Source organism: Aotus nancymaae, unplaced genomic scaffold (assembly GCF_030222135.1).
Source record: "Aotus nancymaae isolate 86718 unplaced genomic scaffold, 86718_ANA_hifiasm-v0.15.2.pri h1tg000049l, whole genome shotgun sequence".
Lineage (NCBI taxonomy): Eukaryota > Metazoa > Chordata > Mammalia > Primates > Aotidae > Aotus > Aotus nancymaae.
The window spans coordinates 1,723,595-1,749,352 of NW_026988463.1; the positions used below are offsets into that span (position 1 = coordinate 1,723,595).

The following is a 25,758-nucleotide window of genomic DNA, read 5'->3' on the forward strand; positions in this document are numbered from 1 at the left end:
CGGCGAGCTGAGGGTGGTGGCGGGCGACATGTTCCAGGGCCCGGAAAGCGAGGGCGGCCGCGCCGGCTCCAGGTGTGGCGCGGGGGACACGGAAGGCGGGAGGAGGGGGGCGGGGAGCAGGGAGCGCGGCCAGGTGGCAGGGACGGGTGGGCCCTGGGCGTCCGCGAGCCTCGTGGGGTTTGGGGGGGCGGTAGGGAAACCTCACAGAGGACCCTGGGGCCGCCACTCCTCGCTGCCCCGCCGACCGACTGAGGCCCGGAGCCCGAGGGGGCGGCTCGCCGAAGCCCGGGCTGTGGAGAGCGTCCCGTGACCGAGGCCGAGGGCGGGGAAGGGCTCCCGGGTTCTGGGAACAAAGCTGTGTGGAGGGCGGGCTGCGCTCCCGCGCGTCTGGGCGCCCGCGTTCCGTGGGTGCGTAGGGGGATTCTTGGGGGCGGTTGCCCGGGGGAGGGGTGTGCCCGTGGGTGCGGCCCATTCTGTTTGTGGGGTGCGTGTCCGTGTTCGGGGGGGTGTGTCCCTAAGGGGTGTGCGGCGCTGTTTGTGGGTTGTATCCGTGTCCCTCTCGTGTGTGTGTGTGGCTGTGACGTGTCTGTGTCCCCTGCCCGTGTCCCTCCTGCGTGTGTGGCCGTGTGCCCTGCCCGTGTCCCTCCTGCGTGTGTGGCCGTGTGCCCTGCCCGTGTCCCTGCTGCGTGTGACCGTGTGCCCTGCCCGTGTCCCTGCTGCGTGTGTGGCCGTGTGCTCTGCCCGTGTCCCTCCTGCGTGTGTAGCCGTGTGCCCTGCCCGTGCCCGCGCTTCTACTAGTAGCACTTCCTGCTTTGGAAAATGCCAGGCCGTCTCGGGTAGAGCCAGTTATCTCCTTCGATCTTGAACAGTCTGGGGAGGTCGATGGCGCTCCTGGGCTTTGCTGTAGGAAGAAGTGGATTGGAACGAAGATCCCGTGACTCAGGTTTAATGGCCAGGGATGCTTAGCACACTTTTCTTGTGTTTTTGAACTTGTAAAGCACTCTTTGGGTATTGGGACTCAAATAGATTAGAGTGACAGAGCTGACAAGGTCTTTCATGCCACTTGAGCAGTGAGCTTGTGTTGTGAAGTTTGGATCTTCTGATGCCTGAGGTTTTCTGTCTGATGAGCCCCTCTGTTGAAATAGTTGCTCGATGCCACAAAGAAAAATCAGCACTGGGACAAAGGATCCTTCAGCAACGCAATTTTTACTTCCTGGACTGCAGGAAAGGTGGTACCCTCACTAGCCATCTTGCCACGAGAGTACAGCGAACAAAAGAAAACACACACATTTATCCCTCACGTATTTGGGTTCGTCCTTTCTGCTGTGTCTGATCTCCATTGGCTGGAGTCAGACCTCACAATCTAAACTAAAACTCGAAATTGGCTAACAACTTAAAACTTTTCTAAACGGTTAAAAGCAATGGAGAGCTGGGACAGGCCTGTGAGCACGTCCAGCACAGATACCCTGGTTAAAGTACAAGGACATAGAATCTACTGCGTGCCTGTAAGCGTGGCGTGTCTAACAGCTACACAGGAGAGGGCTTAACAAAGCTATTAGCACACTTACTCTTTAATAAGAAAGGCAACATTAAAAAGGAGCTTTTCTGCTTCCCATACGCTCTGTGGCACAGCCTCACTGGAGAAGCAGAAGAGAATGTGTGTGCCATCACTGTTAAGACAAATATTATATCAACTAAATTCTAAAGAAAAGAATTACTCCAACTTGCTAAAAACCCTTTAAATTGGTCGGGTACGGTGGCTCACTTCTGTAATCCTAGCACTTTGGGAGGTCAAGTGGGGTGGATCACCTGAGGTCAGGAGTTCGAGACCAGCCTGGTTAACGTGATGAAACCCCATCTCTACTAAAAATAGAAAAATTAGCCACGCATGGTGGCGTGAGCCTGCAGTCCCAGCTACTTGGGGAGGCTGAAGCAGGAGAGTCACTTGAACCTGGATGCAGAAGTTGCAGTGAGCTGAGATTGCGCCACTACACTCCAGCCTGGATGATGGAGCATGACTCCATCTCAGAAAAAGAAAAATATTAGATTTAGGGGGGTTAGGTCAGGATTCACTGATACTCCTAGCCATATAATTAGCCCTTAATTCATGGAACAGTGATTATTCCTCACACCTAGGTCTCCCCTGAAGTGGGACCTGGAGTTGAAACTGGAGTGATGAGAGCGAATCTGGTTTCTGGTTCCTGATGGCCAGACTTCTGCCCCACCTACGTCAGCAGCAGCGTGAGGGCTGCATCCCCAGCCCTGTCCCAGTTGTGTGTGTTCAATACCTTTCCTTTTTGTCTGTGCCGCCTCGCACTGGCTGCTCGTTAAATGGTGGTGTTTATAAACACCCTGAGCAACACCAATATTTTCTTTTTTTGTTTGTTTGTTGTTGTTGTCTAGACAGAGTCTTACTCTGTCACCCAGGCTGGAGTGCAGTGGCACCATCTCAGCTCACTTCAACCTCCGCCTCCCGGGTTCAAGCGATTCTCCTGCCTCAGCTTCCCGAGTAGCTGGGACTACAGGCGCACGCCACCACGCCCAGCTAATTTTTGTATTTTTAGTAGAGATGGGGTTTCACCTTGTTGGCCAGGATGGTCTCCATCTCTTGACCTACTGATCCGCCTGCCTCGGCCTCCCAAAGTACTGGGATTACTGGTGTGAGCTGCCGCACCTGGCCAACACCAATGATTTTATGTTAACTTCCGTGCTCCAGAAGTTAGCCGCAGAGGTGTATGCTGAAGTCAGATTCCAAACTACTTTGGGGGATTTGTTTCTGGACAGGTTGTTAGGAAAAGGAGAAAGTCTTCCTTTTAGGATGGTGAAGAACTGGTCTGAACTGGGTGATGAAGTGTCATTGGAAGCTTCTGCTTGAGGTCCACTAGAAGCTGCACATTTGCCGCTCATCTGATGGTGGTTGAGTCGCAGGGCAGGTGCCTTTTAAGAGCCAGTTTGTTTTGCTGTGAGGAGAATCAAGTGGTGGCTGTAAGATTACCCAGCCAGGTTTTCCTCTCTTAAGAACTTACATCTCTTGTTTTCTTGCCGAGGGATTATCTTGTGTTAAAGGGATTTTGCAGAAGCATTATGCTTTAGCCATGATTAACGTGAGATCTTCCTTTAAGCTGTAATGTTTATATTTGTAGGGAATTTAATCCAAGTTTACTTCTCACTGCTTCTCTCCAAGCCTGACCAGTCCCCTAATCCTTTCTGAAACTCAGGGACGAAGTGTTAGAGAGGGTCAGGAGCATGGGGACCCCCCAGGAGGGCCACACGGGTTTTCCCTGCCTCTCCAGGGCTGCTGTCCATTCCAGCTGTGTGAGGTTTTTCTTCTGTGCACTTCTCTTGTGTGTTTTGAATATCTTCACTGAAATATTTTGAAGGGCTACCACAAAAGGAAAAAATAACTGGGAAGCACCCCCACCAACATTGTGAATTTGTCCCCAAATGTCTGAGCCCTAGCGTTCCCCTCCCCCTACTAGTGTCATAGTGGTAAGCGTGCCTGTATCCTACAGAAGGCCACACTGCACCATTGTTGTCAGGCTCTGTCTTTAGTGAAAGGTCTATTGAACTCTGAGTTCCATTCATCCGAGACCCCTGTGAGGCAGCCTTGCTGTCTGTGTGAAACCTGCTGTAGGACCTGCTGCCTCTGACGGAGATGACCGCAGCCCCTTGCCTGGGTTCTGGGCCTGTATGCGCCACAATATCTGCTAAAACATTATTTGGCACCACTTTTTTTTTTCTTTTGCTTGTTTTCAAATAAAATTCAGAAAACCACACAGAACAATATTAAATATTGTATTTCCATCACCCCAAAGTAACGCTGGTCATTTCAAGTAACTGCGGCTCACATCCTGCCCCCAGTGGTACCTTTCCACGTGGAGCCACAGACTCAGTTTGGGTTTCGCCTCTTCCAAATTTTGGAGTCCCAGTGGTACTCAGTGTCTGTCACATCTCTCACACAGACACTGAGACCACCTGTGCGTAGCTCTAGCTTTCCCGTTGAAACGTGAAGCTCCTCTGGGGCGAGGACTTGCTCTTTCATCTGTCTGCAGGGTCTGGGGAAGGATTGCCAGTGATAGGTGGTCAGCTAATTGAACTGAAGCCAGGGTGAAAGGCAGAGGAGAGGAGACTGGGAATGTAGGGTGTGTAGGGTAGGGAAAGAATCCTAGAGAGCTTGCAGTCAAGGTGACTCTACCTGGAATCGGATCTGACTGTTTGTAGCACCTTGAGGGCTTGAGAGATGAGCCATGTTTGAAATAAGTCAGTCAAAGAAATTTTAGCTCATGCTCAACTCACCTGATGCTTGATGTTAAATTGAGTTCAGTTCTAAAGATTGCAGACCTTCATCTCTTATTTCCAAAGAGGTGACTGTAGAGACCTGCGCGTGTTTAGACCTGCTGCACTAGCTAAGAAACATCATGCAGAATTGGCGGGACACAGTGGTTCACACCTGTTATCCCAGCTCTTTGGGAAGCCGAGGCAGGTGGATCACTTGACTTCAGGAGTTCGAGACTAGTCTGGCCAACATAGTGAAACCCCATCTGTACCAAAAATACAAAAAATAGCTAGGCATGGTGACATGCACCTGTAATCCCAGCTACTCAGGAGCCAAAGGTGGGAGAATTGCTTGAACCTAGGAGGTGGAGGTTGCAGTGAGCTGAGATCATGTCATTGTACTGCAGCCTGGTGACAGAGCAAGACTCTGTCTCAAAAAAATAAAATAGGCCGGAGGTGGTGGCTCAGGCCTATAATCCCAGCACTTTGGGAGGCCGAGGTGGGAGAATCACCTAAGGTCAGGAGTTCGAGACCACCCTGGCCAACATGGTGAAATCCTATCTGTACTAAAAATACAAGAATTAGCAGGGGATGGTGGCAGGCACCTGTAATCCCAGCTACTTGGGAGGCTGAGACAGGAGAATCGCTTGAATCTAGGAGGTGGAGGTTGCAGTCAGCTGAGATTACACCATTGTACTCTGACCTGGGTAACAAGAGGGAGACTCAGTCTCAAAAAAAAAAAAAAAAGCATGAAGATTTACCAGGGCTGCATGATTCATAAATGGATATGGAAGTCAGGTGGCCTTATCATGGCCACTATCAAAGCACCTCACCTAAAATCTTGTTAAGCCTCTTTTTGCTGAAATAAGGTCTTACTTTTTCGCCCAGGCTGGTGTATAGTAATGCAATCATGGTTCGCTGCAGCTTTGACCTCGTAAGCTCAAGCCATCCTCCAGCCTCAGCTTCCTAAGTAGCTGGGACTACAGGCGCATGCCACCATACCCAGCTAATTTTTGTATTTTTTGTAGAGATGAGGTCTCCCCATAGCTAGGATTACAGGTGTGCACCACCACGCCCAGCTAATTTTTCTGTATTTTTAGTAGAGATGGAGTTTCTCCATATTGGTCAGGCTGGTCTCAAACTCCTGGGCTCAAGCAATCCTCCCACCTCAGCCTCCCAAAGTGCTGGGATTACAGGTGCCAGCTACTGCTCCTGGACAGCTCTTTCTAATTTAAGGTTGGTTATTGGTTATTTTTTAAAAATAATTTTTCTCGGTCTGGCGTGGTGGCTCATGCCTGTATTCCCAGCACTTAGAAAGGCCAAGGCAGGTGGATCACCTGAGGTCAGGAGTTTGAGACCAGCCTGACCAATATGGAGAAACCCCATCTCTGCTAAAAATACAAAATTAGCTGGGCATAGTAGTGCCTGCCTGTAATCCCAGCTACTTGGAAGGCTGAGGCAGGAGAATCGCTTGAATCTGGGAGGCAGAGGTTGTGGTGAGCTGAGATCTCATTATCGCACTCCAGCCTGGGCAACAAGAGCAAGACTCTGTCTCAAAAAATAAAAATAAAAAAATTAGCCGGGCTTGGTGGCGGGTACCTGTAATTCCAGCTACTTGGGAGGCTGAGGCAGGAGTACCCAGTAGGCAGAGGTTGTAGTCAGCTGAGATCACGCCATTGCACTCTGGCCTGGGCGACAAGAGCAAAACTCCATCTCAAAAAAAAAAAAAAGTGATTCAAGGTTCTGCTCTACTTCTGAAGTGTCTAGTTTAAAACTTTGAATAGTAAATGACAGTTTCCCAAATCGCAGGACTTCAGTGTCTTGTTATGTGTGTGTGAGCAGTGAGAACACTGCGTTCCTCACAGGTGTTTAATTAAAACCAATACTGGTAGAATGCCAGTGTATTTTAGAGGTGCCATTTATTCCATACACGTTGATCTTTACAAAATATACGTGGAAGTCTTCACGAATTTGCGCATCTTCCATACACAGGGGCCGTGCTAATCTTCTCGGATTCATTCCAACTTTAGTGTGTGTGCTGCTGAAGCAAACACCATACAGGCTGATCTGAAATGAACCGTGGGGCTAGTAGGTGTGTTCTTTGGTCTTTCCCTCGTTCCACCAGGCTTCAGGATCAGGGGTGGCCAGCCCAGTGTGTACTCCCAGGACTCACTGGATTGATGGTGGTGGCACTTCCTCTGGTCTCAGCCACCACCATCTGGTAGAGATATGGGCCACAGGTAGAACTTAAAATTTTCTAGTATTCACATTTTTTAAGTAATAAGAGAAATTAATTTTAATAGATTTACTCAACCTGGTATATACAAATTATGGCTTAAACATGTGATCTGCAGAAAGACGTGATTTCAATGGTGTGTGGAAACTTGGGGCAAAAATGCAAAGAGGTGTTTTGCCTTTACTTCTGCTGAGCCTGCAAGATCTGATATGTGGTTGGGTTGACGGTGCATCTCAGTCCACACCAGCCTTGTCTGTGTGTTCAGTGGTCACGTGGCCAGGGGCCCCATACTGAAGTGCACAGGTCTAGCCCTTTGGGTCAAGCATGTCCTAGGGGTAAATGGTGGATGCCTCCTCATTCCTTAAGAGAGGCAGTAGAACATGGTCCAGGTTCTGGATACAGGCGTCCTGGGTTTTTTGTTTTGTGTTTTGGTTTTTTTTAGGTGGGAATGTTGCTGTGCTACCCAGAGCGCATCTTTATGCAGGCTGAAGTGCAGTGGTGCAATCTTGGCTCACTGCAACCTCAGCCTCCCACGTACCTGGGATTACAGATGTGTGCCACCATGACTGGCTAATTTTGGTATTTTTAGTAGAGATGGGGTTTCACCGTGTGTTGCACAGGCTGGTCTTGAACTCCTGACCTCGGGTGATTGGCCTGCCTCAGCCTCCCACAGTGGTGGGATTACAGGTGCTGTCTGGGTTTGAAATCTTGGCTTTACTACTTTTATGCAGCTTTTGACAAGTTTACTTCATTTCTCTTTATCTCAGATGTATCATCTGTGCAAATAATCCTTGCCTATAGAGTTGTTGTGGGATTAAGTGAATGTAATTTGCTTGTAAAGTGCTTAGAATAGTATCTGGCATATAGTAAGCACTTAACAAATGTAAGCTACAGCATTAAATACCTGAATGTGTTTACAGTATTAAACACTGCTGTATGCCAATTAAAATTAGTATTAAACTCTACTGAATGTGGCTTAATTTGCCTCTTAGGGAACCTTTAATTTTACTTGTGAGAGGTCATAGGAATAATTTCAAATATAGAGGTTTCTAGAGATTTCTGGCATAGCCAAGATACAAAAAGAATACTTTTAAGGGAACCTTAAGAGCAGTAAAAGAAGTCTGGCATCTGTAAACTATTCATACCAATATTGAATAATGATGGTGTGTGATTTCTTACTAGATGTTAAGAAAATATTTTGCTGGGTGTGATAGTTGATACTGTAATCACAGCACTTTGGGAGGCCAAGGTGGGCGGATCACTTGAGCTTAAGGAGTTTGAGACCAACCTGGGCAACATAGCAAAACCCCGTCTCTACCAAAAATACAAACAATTAGAGAAGGGTGTGGTGGTGGTGGTGGGCACCTGTAATCCCAGCTACTCAGGAGGCAGAGGTGGGAGGATCACTTGAGCCCAGGAGGCAGAGGTTGCAGTGAGCCAAGATAATGTCAGTGTATTCCAGCCTGGGTGACAGAATGAGACCGTGTCTCAAAAAAAAAAATAAATAAATACTTTTACCCTGTCTAATTGTGCCAAAATCCTTGCACAGTGGCAAGCTTCCAGGTCATTCATCAGTAATCAGCATGTACTCTGTGCTTGTAGGGCCATGAAGCCCCCAGGAGGAGAATCGAGCAATCTTTTTGGAAGTCCAGAAGAAGCTGCTCCTTCCAGCAGGCCTAATAGGATGGCATCTAATATTTTTGGACCAACGGAAGAACCAAAGAACGTACCCAAGAGGACAAATCCCCCAGGTATGGGCCTGCGGAAGTTCCTAATCCTTCGGCTCTACCTACTCTTGTTTGAAAATATTTTCTGTTTCTTTATACTGATCCTTTCCCATATTTTCTGATTCAGGTAATCACTTGTCATCAGAGTTCTTCCAAAATGAAAACGTTCTTAGTGGTACTTTGTCTTGGAGGTGGCTTGAACGGTCTTGAATTCTCCATTTATTCAGGAGACTTTGGTTGAATACAGGCATTGAGGATACAAAGGTAGATGGAGTCTTCTGGTTCCGGCCAGGGAGCTGCTCCCAGTTGTTCCACGGACCCCCTTGAGATTCCTGAAATTACGTGCAAATTATTGTGGATTCAAACGTTTCTCTTAGGGAGGGAGAGTGTTTTTAATCAGATCATCAGTGGCATTGAAACTCTGCACAAGGAAGAATTGATCTAGCACAAATCTACGTGGTTCTTCAGTATTTACCTGACTTCCTAGTGTTTACAGTGGGAGGGACTCTTTGAAAAAGGTTTCTCTTGGCCAAGAGACTGTCCAGTTGAATAACCACACGGTGGAGGTTACCTGAGTAGCTTTGCCCTGTCTGTGCAGGAGGGGAAAGCGTGGTGTCTTCCATCCTTAGAAGGTTTGAGAGGCCATGCTCAGGTGTCAGTGTGTCAGGCAGGTCATGAAGCAGAGCCAGATCCACTCCCTACCTCACCCGGTTTTGGGGGTACCAATATTTCTTGACCAAATGTAGAAGAAAAAGAGCAGTAGATCCAGAAGTTAGTTTTTTCTTTTGTCTTTTGTTTGTTTTGACACAGGGTCTCACTTTGTCACCCAGGCTGGAGTGCAGTGGCACCATCATGACTCACTGCAGCCTTGACTTCCCAGGCTCATGTGATCCTTTTTTCTCAGCCTTCTGAGTAGCTGGGATTACAGACATATGCCAACACACTTATCTTTTTTTTTTTTTTTTTTTTTTTTTGTGGAGACAGGGTTTAACCATGTTGCCTACGCTGGTCTCAAACTCCCGGGCTCAAGCCATCTGCCCACCTCGGCCTCTCAAATTGCTGAGATTACAGACACGTACCCCTGCGCCCAGCGGAAGCTAGGTTTGCTGCTTTTTTCTTGGTCTGTTTGGTTGCTTTTCTGGATGTAGTTAAGGAAGTGTTTTAGCCGGGCACGGTGGCTCATGCCTGTAATCCCAGCACACTGGGAGGCTGAGGTAGGCACATCACCTGAGGTTGCGGTGAGCCAAGATCACGTCATTGTACTCCAGCCTGGGCAACAAGAGTGAACCTCCATCTCAAAAAAAAAAGAAAGAAAAGAGAAGTGAGTGTTTCTTATTGAGTGACTCATATTCTCATTGTTTCCAGTTGATGAGCTTAGGGCCAGGGACTCCTGCATGTCCTCTGTAGCAAGGATGGCAGAATAATACATGGCACGCAAGACAGAGAATCAAATCTGAGGTGCTTCCAGGTGTGTGAGTCTGCTTACTCAACCCCTGCTCAGCAGAGCTGTCCCTAGAGCGCTCCCTGGAAGGCAGGTGGTACCACCTTGCCCGTCCCACAGTCTGATGCCCAGTGGGGAGCCCGGCCCCTTGCAGCTGGTGAGCCAGCCTCTGCTCCCTGTCACAGTGTGTGGTGCCAGCCATCATGGCTCCCCATGCCAGTTTCCTGCTTCTCATGGTCCTTCTCACAGTTGTTTGGAGTTTCTCTGTCCCTCCAAGTACTCTTTGAAAACAGTTAATGGGGCCAGGCGCGATTGCTCACGCCTGTAATCCCAACACTTTGGGAGGCCAAGGCAGGCAGATCACGAGGTCAGGAGATGGAGACCATCCTGGCCAACATGGTGAAACCCTGTCTCTACTAAAAATACAAAGAAATTAGCTGGGTGTGGTGACACATGCCTGTAGTCCCAGCTACTCGGGAGGCTGAGGCAGGAGAATTGCTTGAACCCAGGAGGTGGAGATTGCAGTGAGCCAAGATCACACCACTGCACTCCAGCTTGGGTGACAGTGCGAGACTCTGTCTCAAAAAAAAAAAAAAAGAAAACAGTTTATGGTGTATTATCAAGGGAAGCCTGAAAGGGACAAGATCTGGAGTCCTGCGCTCCTTCTACATTTAGTCACACAGACTCAGCCCCGCAGCCCTCTAGTTGCAGGGCCTGATTGAGTAAAGTATGCAGAGGCCAAGAGTGTGTGTAACTGACCACATCATAGCCATCGAATGCTTATCGATTCCCAGTCACTGTTTCATTTGATCTTCAGTAGTCTCTGTGTTATTTGTTAGTTGCCTGCTTTAGATCTTTGATGGATTGTTTTCCCTCTTCTAGCAATGATGACCAATGTCTGTGAATTGTTAATATTTACCAGGGGCTGTGCTGAGTGCTTTGCATGTGTATTTTTCGTTTGGTCTTCGCTATAACCCGAGGAGTAGATGGCATTGCTCCTTTCACAGAGGAGGAAACTGAGGCTTGGAAAAGGTCACTGGCATGCAAAAATCCCCTGCTAGTTAGTGGCAGAGCTAGCCTTTGAATCGGGGTTTTTCTGACTCCAGATTCCATGCCTTAAACTGACCTCCTGAATGTATCCGCTGGGATAAATTTCTCAAAATGAAATTGCTGGATCAGATGGTATATGAGTTTTAAAATATGGATAGATGTTTCCAACTAGTTTTTCAAGGCATTGCCCGGTGTTTACCCATCTTGTATATGCACTTACTGGTGCCAGCAGTATTTATCTTTTAGTTTTGCTTTTAAAAACAAACCTTGGCCGGGTGCAGTGGCTCACACCTGTAAGCCCAGCACTTTTAGGGCCAAGGTGGGTGGATCACAAGGTCAGGAGACCAGCCTGACCAATATGGTGAAACCCCGTCTCTACTAAAAATACAAAAATTAGCCAGATGTGCTGGCGTGTGCATGTAATTCCAGCTAGTTGGGAGGCTGAGACAGAAGAATTGCTTGAACCTGGGAGGCGGAGGTTGCAGTGAGCCAAGATCGTGCCATTGCACTCCATCCTGGGTGACAGAGTGAGATTCCCTCTCAAAACAAAAACAATCTTGTAGGCCAGGTCTGGTGGTTCACACATGTAATCCTAGCATTTTGGGATGCCGAGGTGAGAGGACTGCCTCAGCCCAGGAGTTCAAAACTGGCCTGGGCAACATAGCAAGACCCCACCTCTCAAATGAATGAATGAAGAAATAAATAAAATTTTAAAAAACGAAATGATACAGAGCCCTTGGAAATCAAATCTAGCAGGAGGAAAAAACATAACTTGAATTTATCTTCAATTAGGAGTGAATTTAGGCTTTTTTTTTTTGCTTCAAAGCTGAATTTAGTTTTCATATAAAATGGGAATAGACATATACAGTATGACTACCTAGTTATGAAGGTCAGAAGCAGAGGTTCATTGTTTAGGTTTACACATACATGGTAAAAATGTTTGTGGTTTCCAGAAAATTCAGGAGTTTGGTAACCATGGGTGAGAGGGGAGGCACACAGGAGTTTCTGGGAACAGCACTGTTTTCTATGAACTAGACAGTGGTTGCCTGGTGTCTGCCTTGTAGTTATTTGTGATAGTTAACGTCTCACAGACTTTTCTGTGTTATATTTCACCCTTTAAGTATTTTTTTAAAGTGAGTGGTATCTTTGGCCAAAAACTTCAAATTGAGTTACTTTTCTATTTTAAAAAGCTGGATTCACATTAAAAAATAATAATAATAATAAGCTGTTGTAGGCCAGCCAGAAGCACTGCAGTGGGGGCTGGGGTTTGCACACAGCACTTCTCTCCGGCCGTGGTCCTGACATGCTTGCTGACACAGCCCTGGCATTGCCGAAGGCTTACTCAGCAGGCCAGAACTGTGCTAAACACTTTACCTGCGTTAACTCATTTTGCCTCACCAGCGACCCTAGGTAGGTATTATCATTTATTACCTTTTATGTTTTGTTGGATTTTTGAGACAGGATCTCAATCTGTCACCCAGCCTGGAGTGCAGTGGCGTGATCACAGCTCACAATTTCCAACTTCTGAGCTCAGGGAATCCTCCCAGCTCAGCCCCCTGAGTAGTGGGACCACAGGCTGATTTTAAAATATTTTTGTAGAAACAAGGTCTCACTTGTTTTCCAGGCTAGTCTAGAACTCCTTGAACTCCCACCTTGGCCTCCCACAGTGCTAAGACTACAGGTGTGAGTCAGCACACCTGGACTGTTTATATTACCTTTTTAAAACTAAGAAATGGAGATGAAAGAAGGTTGGCGTAACTTGTCCAGGGTCTCACAGTTAATGAGCAGCTGAGCAGACTCTGACGCAGGCAGTCTGGCCACAGGCACCCTCACCACTGTGCTGTGCTGGTTTCCCTGGCCAAGGGTTTCAAGCTTGGGGACTGTGGGTCCCTGGGAGGTCCATGGCTGAGGTTCAGAAGGTTTATAATCACTCTGAAGTCATATGAAAAATGTACACATGGCCGGGTGCAGTGGCCCACCCCTGTAATTCCAGCACTTTAGGAGGCCGACGCAGGTGGATCATGAGGTCAGGCGATGGAGACCATCCTGACCAACATTGTGAATACAAAAAATATTTTGTATTAACAATACAGAAATTAGCTGGGTATGGTGGCAGGCAACTGCAGTCCCAGCTACTCGGAGGCAGAGAGGAGAATCGCTGGAGCCTCAGAGGCGGAGGTTGCAGTGAGCCAAGATCGTGCCACTGTACTAGGAAGGAAGAAGGAAGGAAGGGAGGAAGGGAGGGAGAGAGAAGGGGAAGGGGAGGGGAAGATGAGAGAGAGAGAAAAGAAAGATGAGAGAGAGGAGCGAGAAAGGAAGGAAGGAAGGGAGGGAGGGAGGAAGGAGAGGGCAAGGGAGGGAAGGGAAAGGGAAGTGAAGAGAGACAGAAAGAAAGGGAAGCAAGGAAGATGAGAGAGGAGAGAGGAAGGGAGGGAGGAAGAGAGAGAAGGAAGGAAGAGGAGAGAGGAAGGAAGGAAGAGGAGAGAGGAAGGAAGGAAAGAGTGGAAGGGGAAGGGAGGGAAGATAGAGAAAGGAGGAAGGAAGATGAGAGGAGAGAAAGGAAAGGGAAGGAAGGAGAGGGGAAGGGAGGGAGGGAAGGGAAGATGAGAGAGAGAAAGGAAAGAGAAAGATGAGAGGAGAAAGGAAGGAAGGGAGAGAAAGGAAGGAAAGTACGAGAGAAGGAAGGAAGATGAGAGAGGAGAAAGGGAGGGAGGGGAGAGAGAGAGAGAGAAAGAAAACGAAAGAAAACACATTTTTCTGCAGTACGAGGCCTGCATATCCCCAGGTGTTCTGCTCCCACCCAAGCACCCACTTGCTCTACTCCGTTACAGTCCTCCTTGTCGCTGCACGCCGTGACTCTAGAACTGGTGTCCCAGACGGCCACCTTGCTTTAGGTCCCGCCCCAGCAGTGGGGCTCTCAGGAGGCTCTGAAGACTAGCAGGCGCACACACCCCCAGCTGAGCCTCATCTCCACGCCAGCGCACACGGCTCTTCATTTGGTTGTTTCTGTGGTGCTGATGACCTTCTGTGGAGCACTGTGGATTATGAACACCAGGAAGTAATTGTTGAAAATAATTATTTCCTGTAACCAATCAAATTGCTGTTACTATATACCAGCTTTGTGTGAAAAAAGTTGTAGTCCTGCTGAAAGCTGCTCTGTCTCTGCCTATATAAATGAAACCCTAACGTCCCCACTTTAGAGCACTGACCCCATTCCTTTGGAGTTGATGCTTCCAAGTGGGCTGTTCTCAGGCATGACACACAGATAAACTCACTTTAAGTTCAATAAATCAATTTACAAAATGCAGTTATTTGAAAACAGAAAATGCAGAAGATCAAAGAAGAATGTGTTAAGCAGTCTTGAGTCCCTGCCTTTCCTCGATCCTAGCTCTTGCGCACATGTACGTATCCCCTGTAGGTAGCCGCTTTTCTTCAGGTAAAAGCAAGTGAGAACACCCCCCTTTTACATGAAAACATTGCAGGCTATATGAATTGTTTGCACCATTGTTTTTTCACTGGACAGTATGTACAGGTATCTCTTTATCATTATATAGAAAATATAGTTAGCATTTATTACTTCCATCCCAGGCACTGTTCTAAGCATTTGACATATGAGGTACAGTAACTCACTGAGCTCTCTTACAGTCCTGTGAGGGAGTCCTTGTATTATCCCCATTCTACAAATGAGGACTGTGGGGCACAGAAGGGCCAAGTAACTTTCGTACGATCACACAGCAAGTTAGTGGCATGCATCGTCTTTCCTCATAGATTATAAATTCTTGGTGCACCAGGGCCGTGATTTTAATGTCACCATCCTCCATTTATCATGGCACTTTGTGGAAAGCAGGTGCTTGATGTTTGCTGAGTGAAGAGATGATCAGTTGGTCCCGCAGGGCAGCCATCTTTCTGTTGAAAGTTAGGCCCAGGCATTTTGCTGAACATCTAGCCCTTAGTCATCTGCTACTAGGAAGTTACATCTTAGATGCACGTTGTTATTACGGCTTACCAACTCACTTGTAGTTGGCAACAAAGATGTTACCTGTCTCTCATTTGCTGACATATCTAGTTGTTGCTGGAAGTGCTGGCCAGAATGAGGTCAGAAGAATGACTAACAAATATGTTCAGGATTGCACGTATGTTATTAAATTGAAAACTGTGTGACTTAAACATACAGTTGTTTTCATTTAATCTACTGAAGAACTGTTCATGGGTTTCGTGAGAAGACAGTTCAGGTGGAAAGCATGAAATGTCCAGGGTTAAGGAAATTCTAGAGGGAAAATGTGCAGCTTGATGCCATCTCACCTCTAGAGGCCAGCCTAGATCAGCTCACTTCTAGACATGAGGGCTACAAGCAGGCCCCTGATACAGCAGTGGTTTTGACTAGCTCCTCAGGGATTTAGGTCTGAGCATCCTACCCTGTTGCCCTGGAGCTCAGGGCTGCACTGGGGGTTACAATGAGAGGACGTCTCTAAAGCGCTGCAGGTGTGGGGTGGGGTCCAGTGGACATCTGGTTGCTCAGTGTTCTGTTATTATTTCTGCAGGGGGTAAAGGAAGCGGTATCTTTGACGAATCAACTCCTGTGCAGACTCGACAGCACCTGAACCCACCTGGAGGGAAGACCAGTGACATTTTTGGGTCCCCGGTCACTGCCACTTCACGCTTGGCACACCCAAACAAACCCAAGGTATGGACTACATTCAGATAGCAGACATGACAGAACAGAGCAGGTAAGCCAAGGACTCTTTCAAAAAAGCTCCAAGACATGTTTTTAGGGAGAATCACAGTGAATGACGTTGATTATCCTGGATGCAAGCATTAGTCATCGAGTTTGGAAACTCCCCTGAGTCACCCAGGAAATAGTCCAGCCTTGGGCCGACTGAAGTAGGGAGGAAGCTCTTCCTGTGCTGGTGACAGGCGCCCACTTCAGACGGGCTGTGTGCTCCTGACTGCAGCGCTGCAGAGTCGGGAGAAGAGGGGGAATGGAGCATGCAGCACAGGAGCTGGCCCTCGTCCATCTTCCACTCTTCCAGTTGCATCTGGGAAAGGAAAAGTGACAGTTCTTTTTCGATGGGCTTTTTCCCACACAGATGAAGTCCTGGACTGGTTACCTGTGCAGATTGTCAGGGCTTGACTAAAGCGTAGTTGACACCTCTGACTCAGTAGTGGCACCAGTAGAATAAGACAGGTGGCCTGGAAAGGAGAGGAGTGCCTGAGCAGTGCGACCTCAGGCATGGACTTAGCAAGGCTTGACTAGATCTGCACTCTCCCTGGGCTGCGGTGGAGGTTGCTACGGCCAGTCTTGGCTTCCCTGAGGACCAGAGCTTGCACCAGCTGCTCTAGCTTGGGCATGTGTTTGAGTAGTGGCAGAGCATTTCTAGGCTTTACTGCAACCACTATTCATCAGTAATAAAGGTCAGGATTTATTACTAACACGATTCGCAATATTTTCTCATCTACTCAGTTTTCTACCTTTTTTGTGGTAAAAAAGATATGGTCTAGGCTGGGCACAGTGGCTCACGCCTGTAATCCCAGCACTTTGGGAGGCCAAGGCAGGCAGACTGCCTGAGCTCAGGAGTTTGCAAACAGCCTGGGCAACTTGGTGAAACCCCATCTCTACTAAAAATACAAAAAATTAGCCAGGCATGGTGGCGCGTGCCTGTAATCCCAGCTACTCAGGAGGCTGAGGCAGGAGAATTGCTTCAACCCAGAGGCAGAGGTTACAGTGAGCTGAGATTGCACCATTGCACTTCAGCCTGGGCGAGAAAGCAAGACTCTGTCTCAAAAAAACAAGCAAAAAAAGATATGGTCTAGTTCCCTAAAGCAGAAAATTCTTAAAATTCTTAACCATTTCTGGAGTTACTTACACCTAGGAAACTGCTGCACTTGTATTGGTTTATATGCTGGAAGGTAGCCCATTGCAGAACTGAGATGGAGGGAGAGAAGGAGAGAACATGGACGATGCGAGCGTCGACCGCGGCCAGCCTTGGGATTGCCCTGCATCTCTCCTGTGCTGGCATCTCTGCAGCGACATCTCCTTCCAGTTTAGAGTCTCATGGGACCGCTAAATTCTGCTGAGGTGTTTTTTGTTGTCGTTGTTTGTTCTCTTTTTGAGACAGAGTCTCACTCTGTCACCAAGGCTGGAGTGCAGTGGTACAGTCTCAACTATCGCAGCTTCTGTCTCCCAGGTTCAAGCGATTCTTATGCCTCAGCCTCCTGAGTAGCTGGGATGACAGGTGTGCGCAACCACGCCCCACTAATTTTGTATTTTTAGTAGAGATGGGATTTCACCGGGTTGGCCAGGCTGGTCTCAAACTCGTAACCTCAAGTGATCCACCCGCCTTGGCCTCCCAAAGTGCTGGTATTACAGGCGTGAGCCACTGTGCCCGGTCATGCTGTCTGAGTTATTTTCAAGAGATTATCTCTTAGGGAAGTATCTTTGGAGGCTTTACTACAAGCTGAATTTTAGCCAGACCAGAAATGGCCTAAAAGTCAGCAGTTCAGTACGTGAAGCACTCGAAATAGCCGAACATGAGCAAGTTCCTTCCTGCTGAGATTCACACATTCCAGTGAACGTGGATTGGGTGGAGGACTGTAGGCCATCAGTACAGCTGGTCGTAGAACGAGGGGAAACAGAATAGAGCTTTCTTTTGTTTTTTTAAATAAAGTTCTTTTGGTCTAGGACCATTGGGCATTTATAGCATCACTAGAGAAATGACTAATTCCAGGTCAGGGTCAGTGAATGTACAGAATAAGCCTAGACTATCTTGTAATGCCAGAAAACAAGGAAGCCCTTACAGTCTGCTGGGATGGTGTCGGAGGACTCGGGGACCAAGGTGAAGAGGAGCCGTGGGCCAGAGATGGGCCCATTTGATTGAGGACAGAATGGGCATTCAGCCAGCATTTTCTGCACAAAGTATGTGTTAGGATAGCAGCTGTTGAAAGAAAGTCCACTTTTATAAAAGTGCTCCAGTCTGTAAGTGAAGAAGGAATAAAGGAATTAAAATATCGCTGTTTTACAGACCTGTACGGAAATTGTGAATCTGGAAAATGTTCATCATTGCCTATTAACATCACAAAAGAGAAAGAACCAACAGTTCTGGGCCTGGGAATGGAAATCCACCATGGGTCACCATTGACGCTGTCTCGTCAAAAAAGTGAAGCTCAAATCAGACCAACCTACATATTAACACCACAGAGCTGCACTCAGAACAATGCCTTATATAGGAACGACATGATTAGCAGTAGAGGGAGGTCCTGGGGATTAAAGAGAGACAAAAATGTAGCCCTGTGAGAGTCCTAATGGTGTTTTATTCTGAAGTGGAGAAAAAAAAGTCCTATAATTCTTATGGAATTTCATGGGAGCCCCAAGTATCCAAAAATAATAGTAATTGAAAAAGATGTTTGAGGCTCATAATTCCTGCTTTCAAATCGTACTACAAAGCAACGGTAATCCAAACAGCATGGCACCAGCATGAAGACAGACATACTGACCAGTGAAGTCGAGCTGAGAACTAAATAACCCTTCCATATAAACCCCTTAGGTAGATGAATGTTTTTCACAAGGGTGCCATGACCGCTTATGGGGGAAAGAACAGTCATTTCAGCACATGGCGTTGGGAAAATTGCATATGCACACGCAGAAACATAAAGGCTTACTCTGCCTTACACCATACATAAGAATGAACTCAAAATGGATTAAAGACCTAAAGTTAAGGGCAAAAACTATAAAATTCTTAGAAGAAAATATAGGGACAAATCTTCATGACCTTGGATTGGCAGTGGAGGTTTAGATACGACACCAAAAACAGAAGCAACAAAAATAAAATCAGTAATTTGGGCCACGCATGGTGGCTCACACCTGTAATCCCGGTACTTTGGAAGGCCAAAGTGGGAAAATCACTTGAGCTCAGGAGTTCCAGACCAGTCTGGGCAACATAGGGAAACTTCATCTCTTAAAAAAGTTTTTAAAAAGTAGCTAGGTGTGGTGGCATGCACCTGTGATCCTAGCTACCTGGGAGGCTGAGGTGGGAGGATTGCTTGAGCCCAGGTGTTCAAGGCTGCTGTCAGCAGTGATTTTGCCATTTGCTCTCCAGCCTGGCTGATGGAATGAGACCCTGTCTCAAAAAAATTATAAAAAGCCTGGGCACGGTAGCTCACACCTACAACCCCAGCACTTTGGAAGGCTGAAGCAGGCAGATCGCTTGAGCCTAGGATTTTGAGATCAGCCTGGGCAATGTGACAAAACTCCTTCTCCACAAAAATACAAAAAAATTAACTGAGCACGGTGGCCTACACCTGTGGTCCCAGCTATTTGGGAGGCTGAGATGGGAGGATCACTTGAGCCCAGGAGGCAGAGGTTGCCGTGCGCAAAGATGACACCACTGCACCTCTGGCATGGGCAGCAAAGTGAAACTGTCCGAATAAATAAATAAATAAATAGGTCTTTATTAAAGTTAAAAACTTCTCTGCATCAAAGGACACTATCAAGAGTGAAAACATGCCGGGCGTGGTAGTTGACACCTATAGTCTCAGCACTTTGGGAGGCTAAGGTGAGTAGATCATCTGAGGTCAGGAGTTTGAGAACAGCCTGGCCAACATGGAGAAACCCATCTCTACTAAAAATACAAAAACTAGCCAGGTGTCATGGTGTGTGCCTGTAATCCCAGCTACTCCGAAGGCTGAGGCAGAAGAATTGCTTGAACCTGGGAGACTAAGGTTGCAGTGAGCCAAGATCAATCGTGCCACTGCACTCCAGCCTGGCAACAGAATGAGACTCTGTCTCTAAACAACAATAACAACAATAACAAAAAAAGTGAAAAGACAACCCACAGAATGAGAAAAAATATTTACAAATCATATGTCTGATAAGGGGTTACTATCAAGAATATATAAAGAATGGCTACAACCCAACAACAAAATAACCCAATTCAGAAATGGCAGTAGACTTGAATATATATTTCTCCAAAGAAAAGATACAAGTGGCCGGGCGCGGTGGGTCACGCCTGTAATCCCAGCACTTTGGGAGGCCGAGGCGGGTGGATCATGAGGTCAAGAGATCAAGACCATCTTGGTCAACAAGGTGAAACCCTGTCTCTACTAAAAATACAAAAATTAGCTGGGCATGGTGGCGCAGCCTGTAGTCCCAGCTACTCGGGAGGCTGAGGCAGGAGAATTGCTTGAACCCAGGAGGCGGAGGTTGCGGTGAGCCGAGATCGCGCCATTGCACTCCAGCCTGGGTAACAAGAGCGAAACTCTATCTCAAAAAAAAAAGAAAAAGAAAAGATACAAGCATACAAGCACCCTAGATCCACCTGAAAAGAGCCACAGTGTCATTAATCATTGGGGAAATGCACATCAGCAACCTGTGAGATGCCACTTCATGCCTGCTCAGATGGTGTGATACAGAAATAGGAAAGAAGAGTTGGTGAGGGTGCGGAGAAACTGGAACCTCTGCCCTGGCTAGTGGGAATGTAAAAAGCTGCAGTGGCTGTGGACACTCCGCCAGTTCCTCAGTCAGATAGGATCACCACATGACTGAACAATTCCACTCTTAAGTACGTACTCAAAAGATTTGAAAACAAGGAGTCAAACACTAGATCATTGCACACCTATTTTCATAAGAGGATTATTCACAGAAGCCCAAGCACAGAAACAACCCAGCTGTCCATCAGCAGATGAATGGGTAAACAAGTGGTCTGTCCATACAGTGGAATATTACTCAGCCATAGAAAGGACTGAAGCATTTACACACACTATAGCATGGATGAACCCTGAAAATATTATGCTACTATTTAAAAATCGGACTTTGAGACTGGGCGCAGTGGCTCACACCTGTAATCCCAGCCTTTTGGGAGGCTAAGGTGGGCAGATCACTTGAGCCCAGGAACTAAGGCGGGCAGATGACTTGAGCCCAGGAATCTGAGACCAGCTGGGCAACGTGGCAAAACCCTGTCTCTACAAAAAATACAAAAATGAGTCAGGTGTGGTGGCTCACACTTGTAGTCCCCACTACTTGGCAGGCTGAGGTGTGAGGATCGCTTCAGCCCAGGAGGCAGAGGCTGCAGTGAGCTGAGATCGTGCCACTGCACTCCAGCCTGGGTGACAGAACAAGACTCAGTCTCAAATTTAAAAAAAAAAAAATTGACTTTGATATTTAAGGAATCATTACTATTTGCAGTTTTGAGGATGTTACTGATATTTTTTAAAGGATGTTTTTAAGAGCTATGTCTTGAAATATGTAGGGATAAATGAAATACCAGATTTGTTTGAAAATAATCTGTAGAGGGCTGTGGGGGGATTGAGGTCAGATGCACAAACATTTTGTAAGTTATAAGGGTATGTGCCCTGGTTTTCGTTGTCCGTTTGAATGAGGGTCAGAGTTTTCTGAGTGAGTCCTGACTTGGTGGTTTGCCTTGTTGCAGGACCATGTTTTCTTATATGAAGGAGAAGAACCCAAATCGGATCTTAAAGGTGAGCTTTTGCTTTCTGACCCTTCTCTTGAGTGGCGTCATTCTTTCTGGAAGAGTTGTTGGTGTGTCCCCTGAGAATGAAAGGGAGTCTTTCTCTGCACTTCTGAGCCAGCTGATTAAAACAGGCTAGGGTGTGTCCACTTCGAGAGGATTCAGCATTTGAAGAAGGCTAGGGTGAAACGCTGGGACTTTGTTGTCGTGCTCATCAGCCTAGGCCCAGGGCCATGGGGTGGTCTCCCAGAAGCTGATCTGTGTAGTGAAGGGCAGGGACCCCAAACCTTCAGTGAACTCGTGACCGACGGTCGAGCTGGCAGAACTAATTGAGAAGAGAGCGGCACAGGGGAGGGGCAGGGGATGGGGGGCAGGTATCTCCACGGTGGGTCACCTTGGGAGTGAGCCACTGCTCAGGCTGAGCGGCAGACTTCAACTCTTCCTGAGGCTCTTGAGCCTGACCACGGGCATCGGTCGCTGCCTTTGGGTCTTCATTTCCCTTAACTAGTGACACAAGATTTGAGGGAGTTGATTCACCTTGGAAAAGCCCAGGGTAACAACGACAGGGCCTGCCTTTGCCTTGCTTGACTCTCAGCTAGGACACATTCACACTTCTCCTCAGGGTCACTCTCAGGGAGCTTGTTTTTCATACTTGTGATGGAAGAAATGGAGTGGTCTAACAAGCAATATCAACAATTCACTTAGGGAAAAATCAAGGAGTATTTATAGTAGCAAGACCTAACTTTATGCACATTTCTTTTTTTTTTTTGAGATGTAGTCTTGCTCTTTTCGCCATGCTGGAGTGCAGTGGTGCCATCTCGGCTCACTGCAACTTCCGCCTTCTGGGTTCAAGCCATTTTCCTGCCTCAGCCTCTTGAGTACCTGGGATTACAGGCACGTGCTGCACACCCAGCTAATTTTTTGGGTTTTTGGTTTTGGTTTTTTTGTTTTTTCTTTGAGATAGAGTCTTGCTCTGTCCCCAGGCTGGAGTGCAGTGGCGCAGTCTCAGCTCACTGCAACCTCCACCTCCCAGGTTCAAACAATTCTCCCGCCTCAGCCTCCCGAGTAGCTGGGACTGCAGGTGCGCACCACCACGCCCAGCTAGTTTTTTGTATTTTTGGTAGAGATGGGGTTTCACCATGTTGGCCAGGATGGTCTCCATCTCCTGGCCTTGTGATCCGCCCGCCTTGGCCTCCCAAAGTGCTGTGATTACAGGCGTGAGCCACCATGCCCGGCTGTGCCCATTTCAGTACTGCATCTGCTAAATGCATGAGTTGTTTGGTACCAGATGAAGCCTGTCTGTATTGTCTTCTCTTTCCCAGTTACAGCATGAATTTCTTGCACGTTGCTCTGTGACACTTTTTTCCCCGAAGCCTGCCTGTCAGGGTCACGGGTTCCTCTTATGGGATGGTGTGTTAACTTTGTGTCCCACAGCTGCGACGAGCATCCCAGCCGGACCAGAGCCGGGTGAGAAAGGCAGCGCCAGAGAAGCAGGCCTCGTCAAGGAGCAGGAGCCCACGCCTGTAGTCGACAGCCATGAACCCCGGCTGGGGCCGCGGCCTCGCTCTCACAACAAGGTCTTGAACCCACCGGGGGGCAAATCCAGCATCTCCTTCTACTAAGAGAAGCCACCGCTCCACCAGGAGCCAGACCGGAAACTAAAGAGATAGGGTAGCAATATTTTCGTTTCCTTTAGCCCAATTGAGCGGGGTGGGAAGAGGGTTAGTCATGTGTGAGCCTGGCTGCTCAGCGTCTCCCTGGCCATCATGAGAGCTGCTTGGAGACCCGTGCCTTCCGGACTGCTGCGAGATGCCTCTGTGGGGATGAAATGGGGCTCTCTTGGCCATCGCTCATGTGTAGTCCAGATATGAGAGGAACTGTAAGGTGGGGTGAGGGTGGGGAGGTGGGGCAGGGCCATGGTCCTTGGATGAACAGTCCATCAGCTGATTGGATGTCTAGGAATGACTGAGAGAAACCACAACAACCTGTCTGCCTCTGCTGTGGGATGGAGGAGGCGTAAGCAGAAACACTAACACTACATTGACCCCTCAGCAGAACAGCTTCCATTCCAGAGCTCACGGCTGCTAAATCCAGCGTCCCCATTTCATTTAACCCCCAGTGTATCCTTCTGCAGCCTTTTCTTGAAATATCTTGATTGCTTTTCGTTGGTAGCTTTCAAACAACCAAAAAGTTGTTCTCTGTCTTCTACTTTATGGAAGGTTTTTTTTTTTTGTTTGTTTGTTTGTTTTTTTCTGGTGTCCTGACCCTCTGAAGTGCCCAGTTCCTGCCATCTGAAACCTCGACCTGATCTGATCTCATGTTGGAATCTTCCTGTCTTTCACACAGGGCTGCTCTTGATCCATTACATGTCAGTTTTGCTTGTGAATTCTTCCTTTTTTCCTCCCATCAGCCTTAAGTCTAGGTGTTTTGTTCTTCCCCAGTGAGGTAGACAGTTCCTTTCGCCAGCCATAGTTCTTCCCATAAATGAGACCCACTGACCTCTGCGGGATTTTAATAATCTATTCAGTTATATCTGAGTAAGTGGCTTATTTCAGTTCTTCCTGTGTCTTCCTTTATTCCTGAATTGGTTGGTGGAAAGAAGAGATGCTTGGGAACCTTGTGTTCTTAGGTTTGGATTCTTTAATACTAAAAAGCTACTTTTAAATACCAGCTTTACATAAATGACTGTTGACTCTGGTCTGTTTCTGACACCTTTCCAGAAAAAAGTCAGTTGTTCAGGTACACCAAAGAGGAAGAATAGCTGTGTAGGCCACCCTCCGCAAAGCTTTATAGAACCTCTGGATTTAACTCACGAACAAGCTTCCAGAAGAGACTAGAGACCTTAGGCCAGGAGATGGAGGAGTTGAGTAGCGAAGTCACACCTGTCCAATTCTCTGAGCTTCAGTAGCCCAGCTAATGGGATGGCAAAGGTAGTGTCGCTTTCCTCGTCAGACAGAAGCCCCTCCCCATCCCCGTAAAGGGCTGCAGGCTCAGTTCTGATGCTTCCCTTGGGTGGGCATCTGTTTACAGGAGAATGTCTGGGTGATGGCAGCTTTGCTCTGAATGCCTACAAAGCTAATGCTTGGTGCTACAAACATCATTATTGTTTAACTTTAGAAAAGCAGCAGCTGTGTTCAGTCAGGCTCACGCTGCCTCACTGCTTAAGTGCCTGCAGGAGCCGCCTGCCTGCCGAGCTCCCCTTCCCACACCTGGCACATTGAGGGTCTGCACAAGGCTGTGTCAACCAAAGACACTTTTCCCCTTTTGATTGCCTGTAGACTTTGGAGCCAAGAAACAAAGTCTTGTGACTTTGTGACTCTGTGTGACTCTACACATACTTCAAATGGTTTCTGCTTCAAAGTCGCTTATATCACTTGAAACAGTTTAATGCTGGAAATGAACTAACATTTATAACTTTTTTTATTGAATAAAATGATTTACGAATTGCAAATCACATTGCCAGGAAGAAATAGGACGTTACACTGCTGGGACCTGTGACTCTCCCAGCCCCTGCTGTCCACTAGGTGAGAGGAAAAGCTCTTTATTTCTGCCCCTGGCAGGGACTTCTGGATGATGGGAAAAACCAGAGATGGGAATGAGGAAAACATGAACTACAGCAAAAGACCCCGGGCAGCTGTGAAGGAGCCCCTCACCTTACTCTCCTTGCACCTGCTCTGTCTTCTTTCCCTCTGCGAGGCCGTGGGGCTGGCTTCACAGTGCTAGAGGAGTTCCTGCACATGCAAGCCTGCTATCTGGCTGTCTGCATTTGGGAGGTGCTCTGTACGTTGGGGACTGCCTGTATTTGGAAGATTGAAAAACCTAGCATCCTCTTCTCACCCAGGAAGCTGCACTGAGAAATGACTGGCCTCTGTATTGGTATTAAGCCTTAACACTTTTCTTAAGTGCATTTGGTGCCAACATTTTTCTAGAGCTGCATCGAAACAGAAAGCCTGTACTCGCGTCACAATGTCATTTTCATAGGAGCATTTTGTTATTTCTCCAAGGCAGAATTGGGTGTAACCGTTGAATTAAACTTAGTAGTCACATGCTCAGTCTGTGCCTGTCAGTTGTGTGTGCGTCCCTTGAGTCCATTCTCAACACTGCTCTTCCTTGGTGAAAGGGTTGCTGGGATTACAGGCGTGAGCCATGCCACCGTGCCCGGCCTCTTCTCTCTCTCTCTTTTTTTTTAGGAGATGGAGTTTTGCTCTTGTCACCCAGGCTGGAGTGCAGTGGTGCGATCTCAGCTCACTGCAACTTCTGCCTCCCAGGTTCAAGCAATTCTCCTGCTTCAGCCTCCTGGGTAGCTGGGATTACAGGTGCCTGCCACTATACCCAGCTGATTTTTTTGTATTTTTAGTAGAGACAGGTTTTTTCATATTGGGTAGGCTGGTCTCAAACTCCTGACCTCAGGTGATCTGTCCACCTCGGCCTCCCAAAGTGCTGGAATTACAGGCCTGAGCCACCATGCCCAGCCCTGTCTTCTCTTTTTTTTAGACAGAGCCATTCTGTCTCCCAGGCTGGAGTGCAGTGGTACAATCTCTGCACTCACTGCAGACTTGACCTCCCAGG

At 47.6% G+C, this 25,758-nt stretch overlaps 1 protein-coding gene and 1 non-coding gene across 3 annotated transcripts; one reads left to right on the plus strand and one right to left on the minus strand.

The window, feature by feature from the left end:
* JPT2 (Jupiter microtubule associated homolog 2) lies at nt 1-25,241 on the plus strand. Of its 2 annotated transcripts, XM_012441956.2 has the most exons (6): nt 1-72; nt 8,114-8,262; nt 15,271-15,413; nt 21,151-21,199; nt 22,624-22,860; nt 24,750-25,241. In XM_012441956.2, exons 1-5 carry the CDS (start codon nt 29-31, stop codon nt 22,809-22,811), a joined length of 573 nt encoding a protein of 190 aa, XP_012297379.1. In that variant the 5' UTR covers nt 1-28; the 3' UTR covers nt 22,812-22,860; nt 24,750-25,241. The 2 variants fall into 2 exon arrangements, with proteins under 2 accessions (XP_012297379.1, XP_012297378.1); XM_012441955.2 differs by having other exon boundaries at nt 22,624-25,241.
* LOC135269207 (U6 spliceosomal RNA) lies at nt 6,223-6,329 on the minus strand. The gene has a single exon (XR_010337498.1). It is a non-coding gene; the product is annotated as a U6 spliceosomal RNA (small nuclear RNA).
* Nucleotides 25,242-25,758: the final 517 nt, after the last annotated feature.

Excerpts from the sequence above, each read along its gene's own strand:
- JPT2 (XM_012441955.2), top strand. The coding sequence starts at position 29 with ATGTTCCAGGGCCCGGAAAGCGAGGGCGGCCGCGCCGGCTCCAG. Across the intron at positions 73-8,113 it reads GGCGGCCGCGCCGGCTCCAG|GGCCATGAAGCCCCCAGGAG; the intron begins GTGTGGCGCGGG and ends CTGTGCTTGTAG. Across the intron at positions 15,414-21,150 it reads CACACCCAAACAAACCCAAG|GACCATGTTTTCTTATATGA; the intron begins GTATGGACTACA and ends GCCTTGTTGCAG.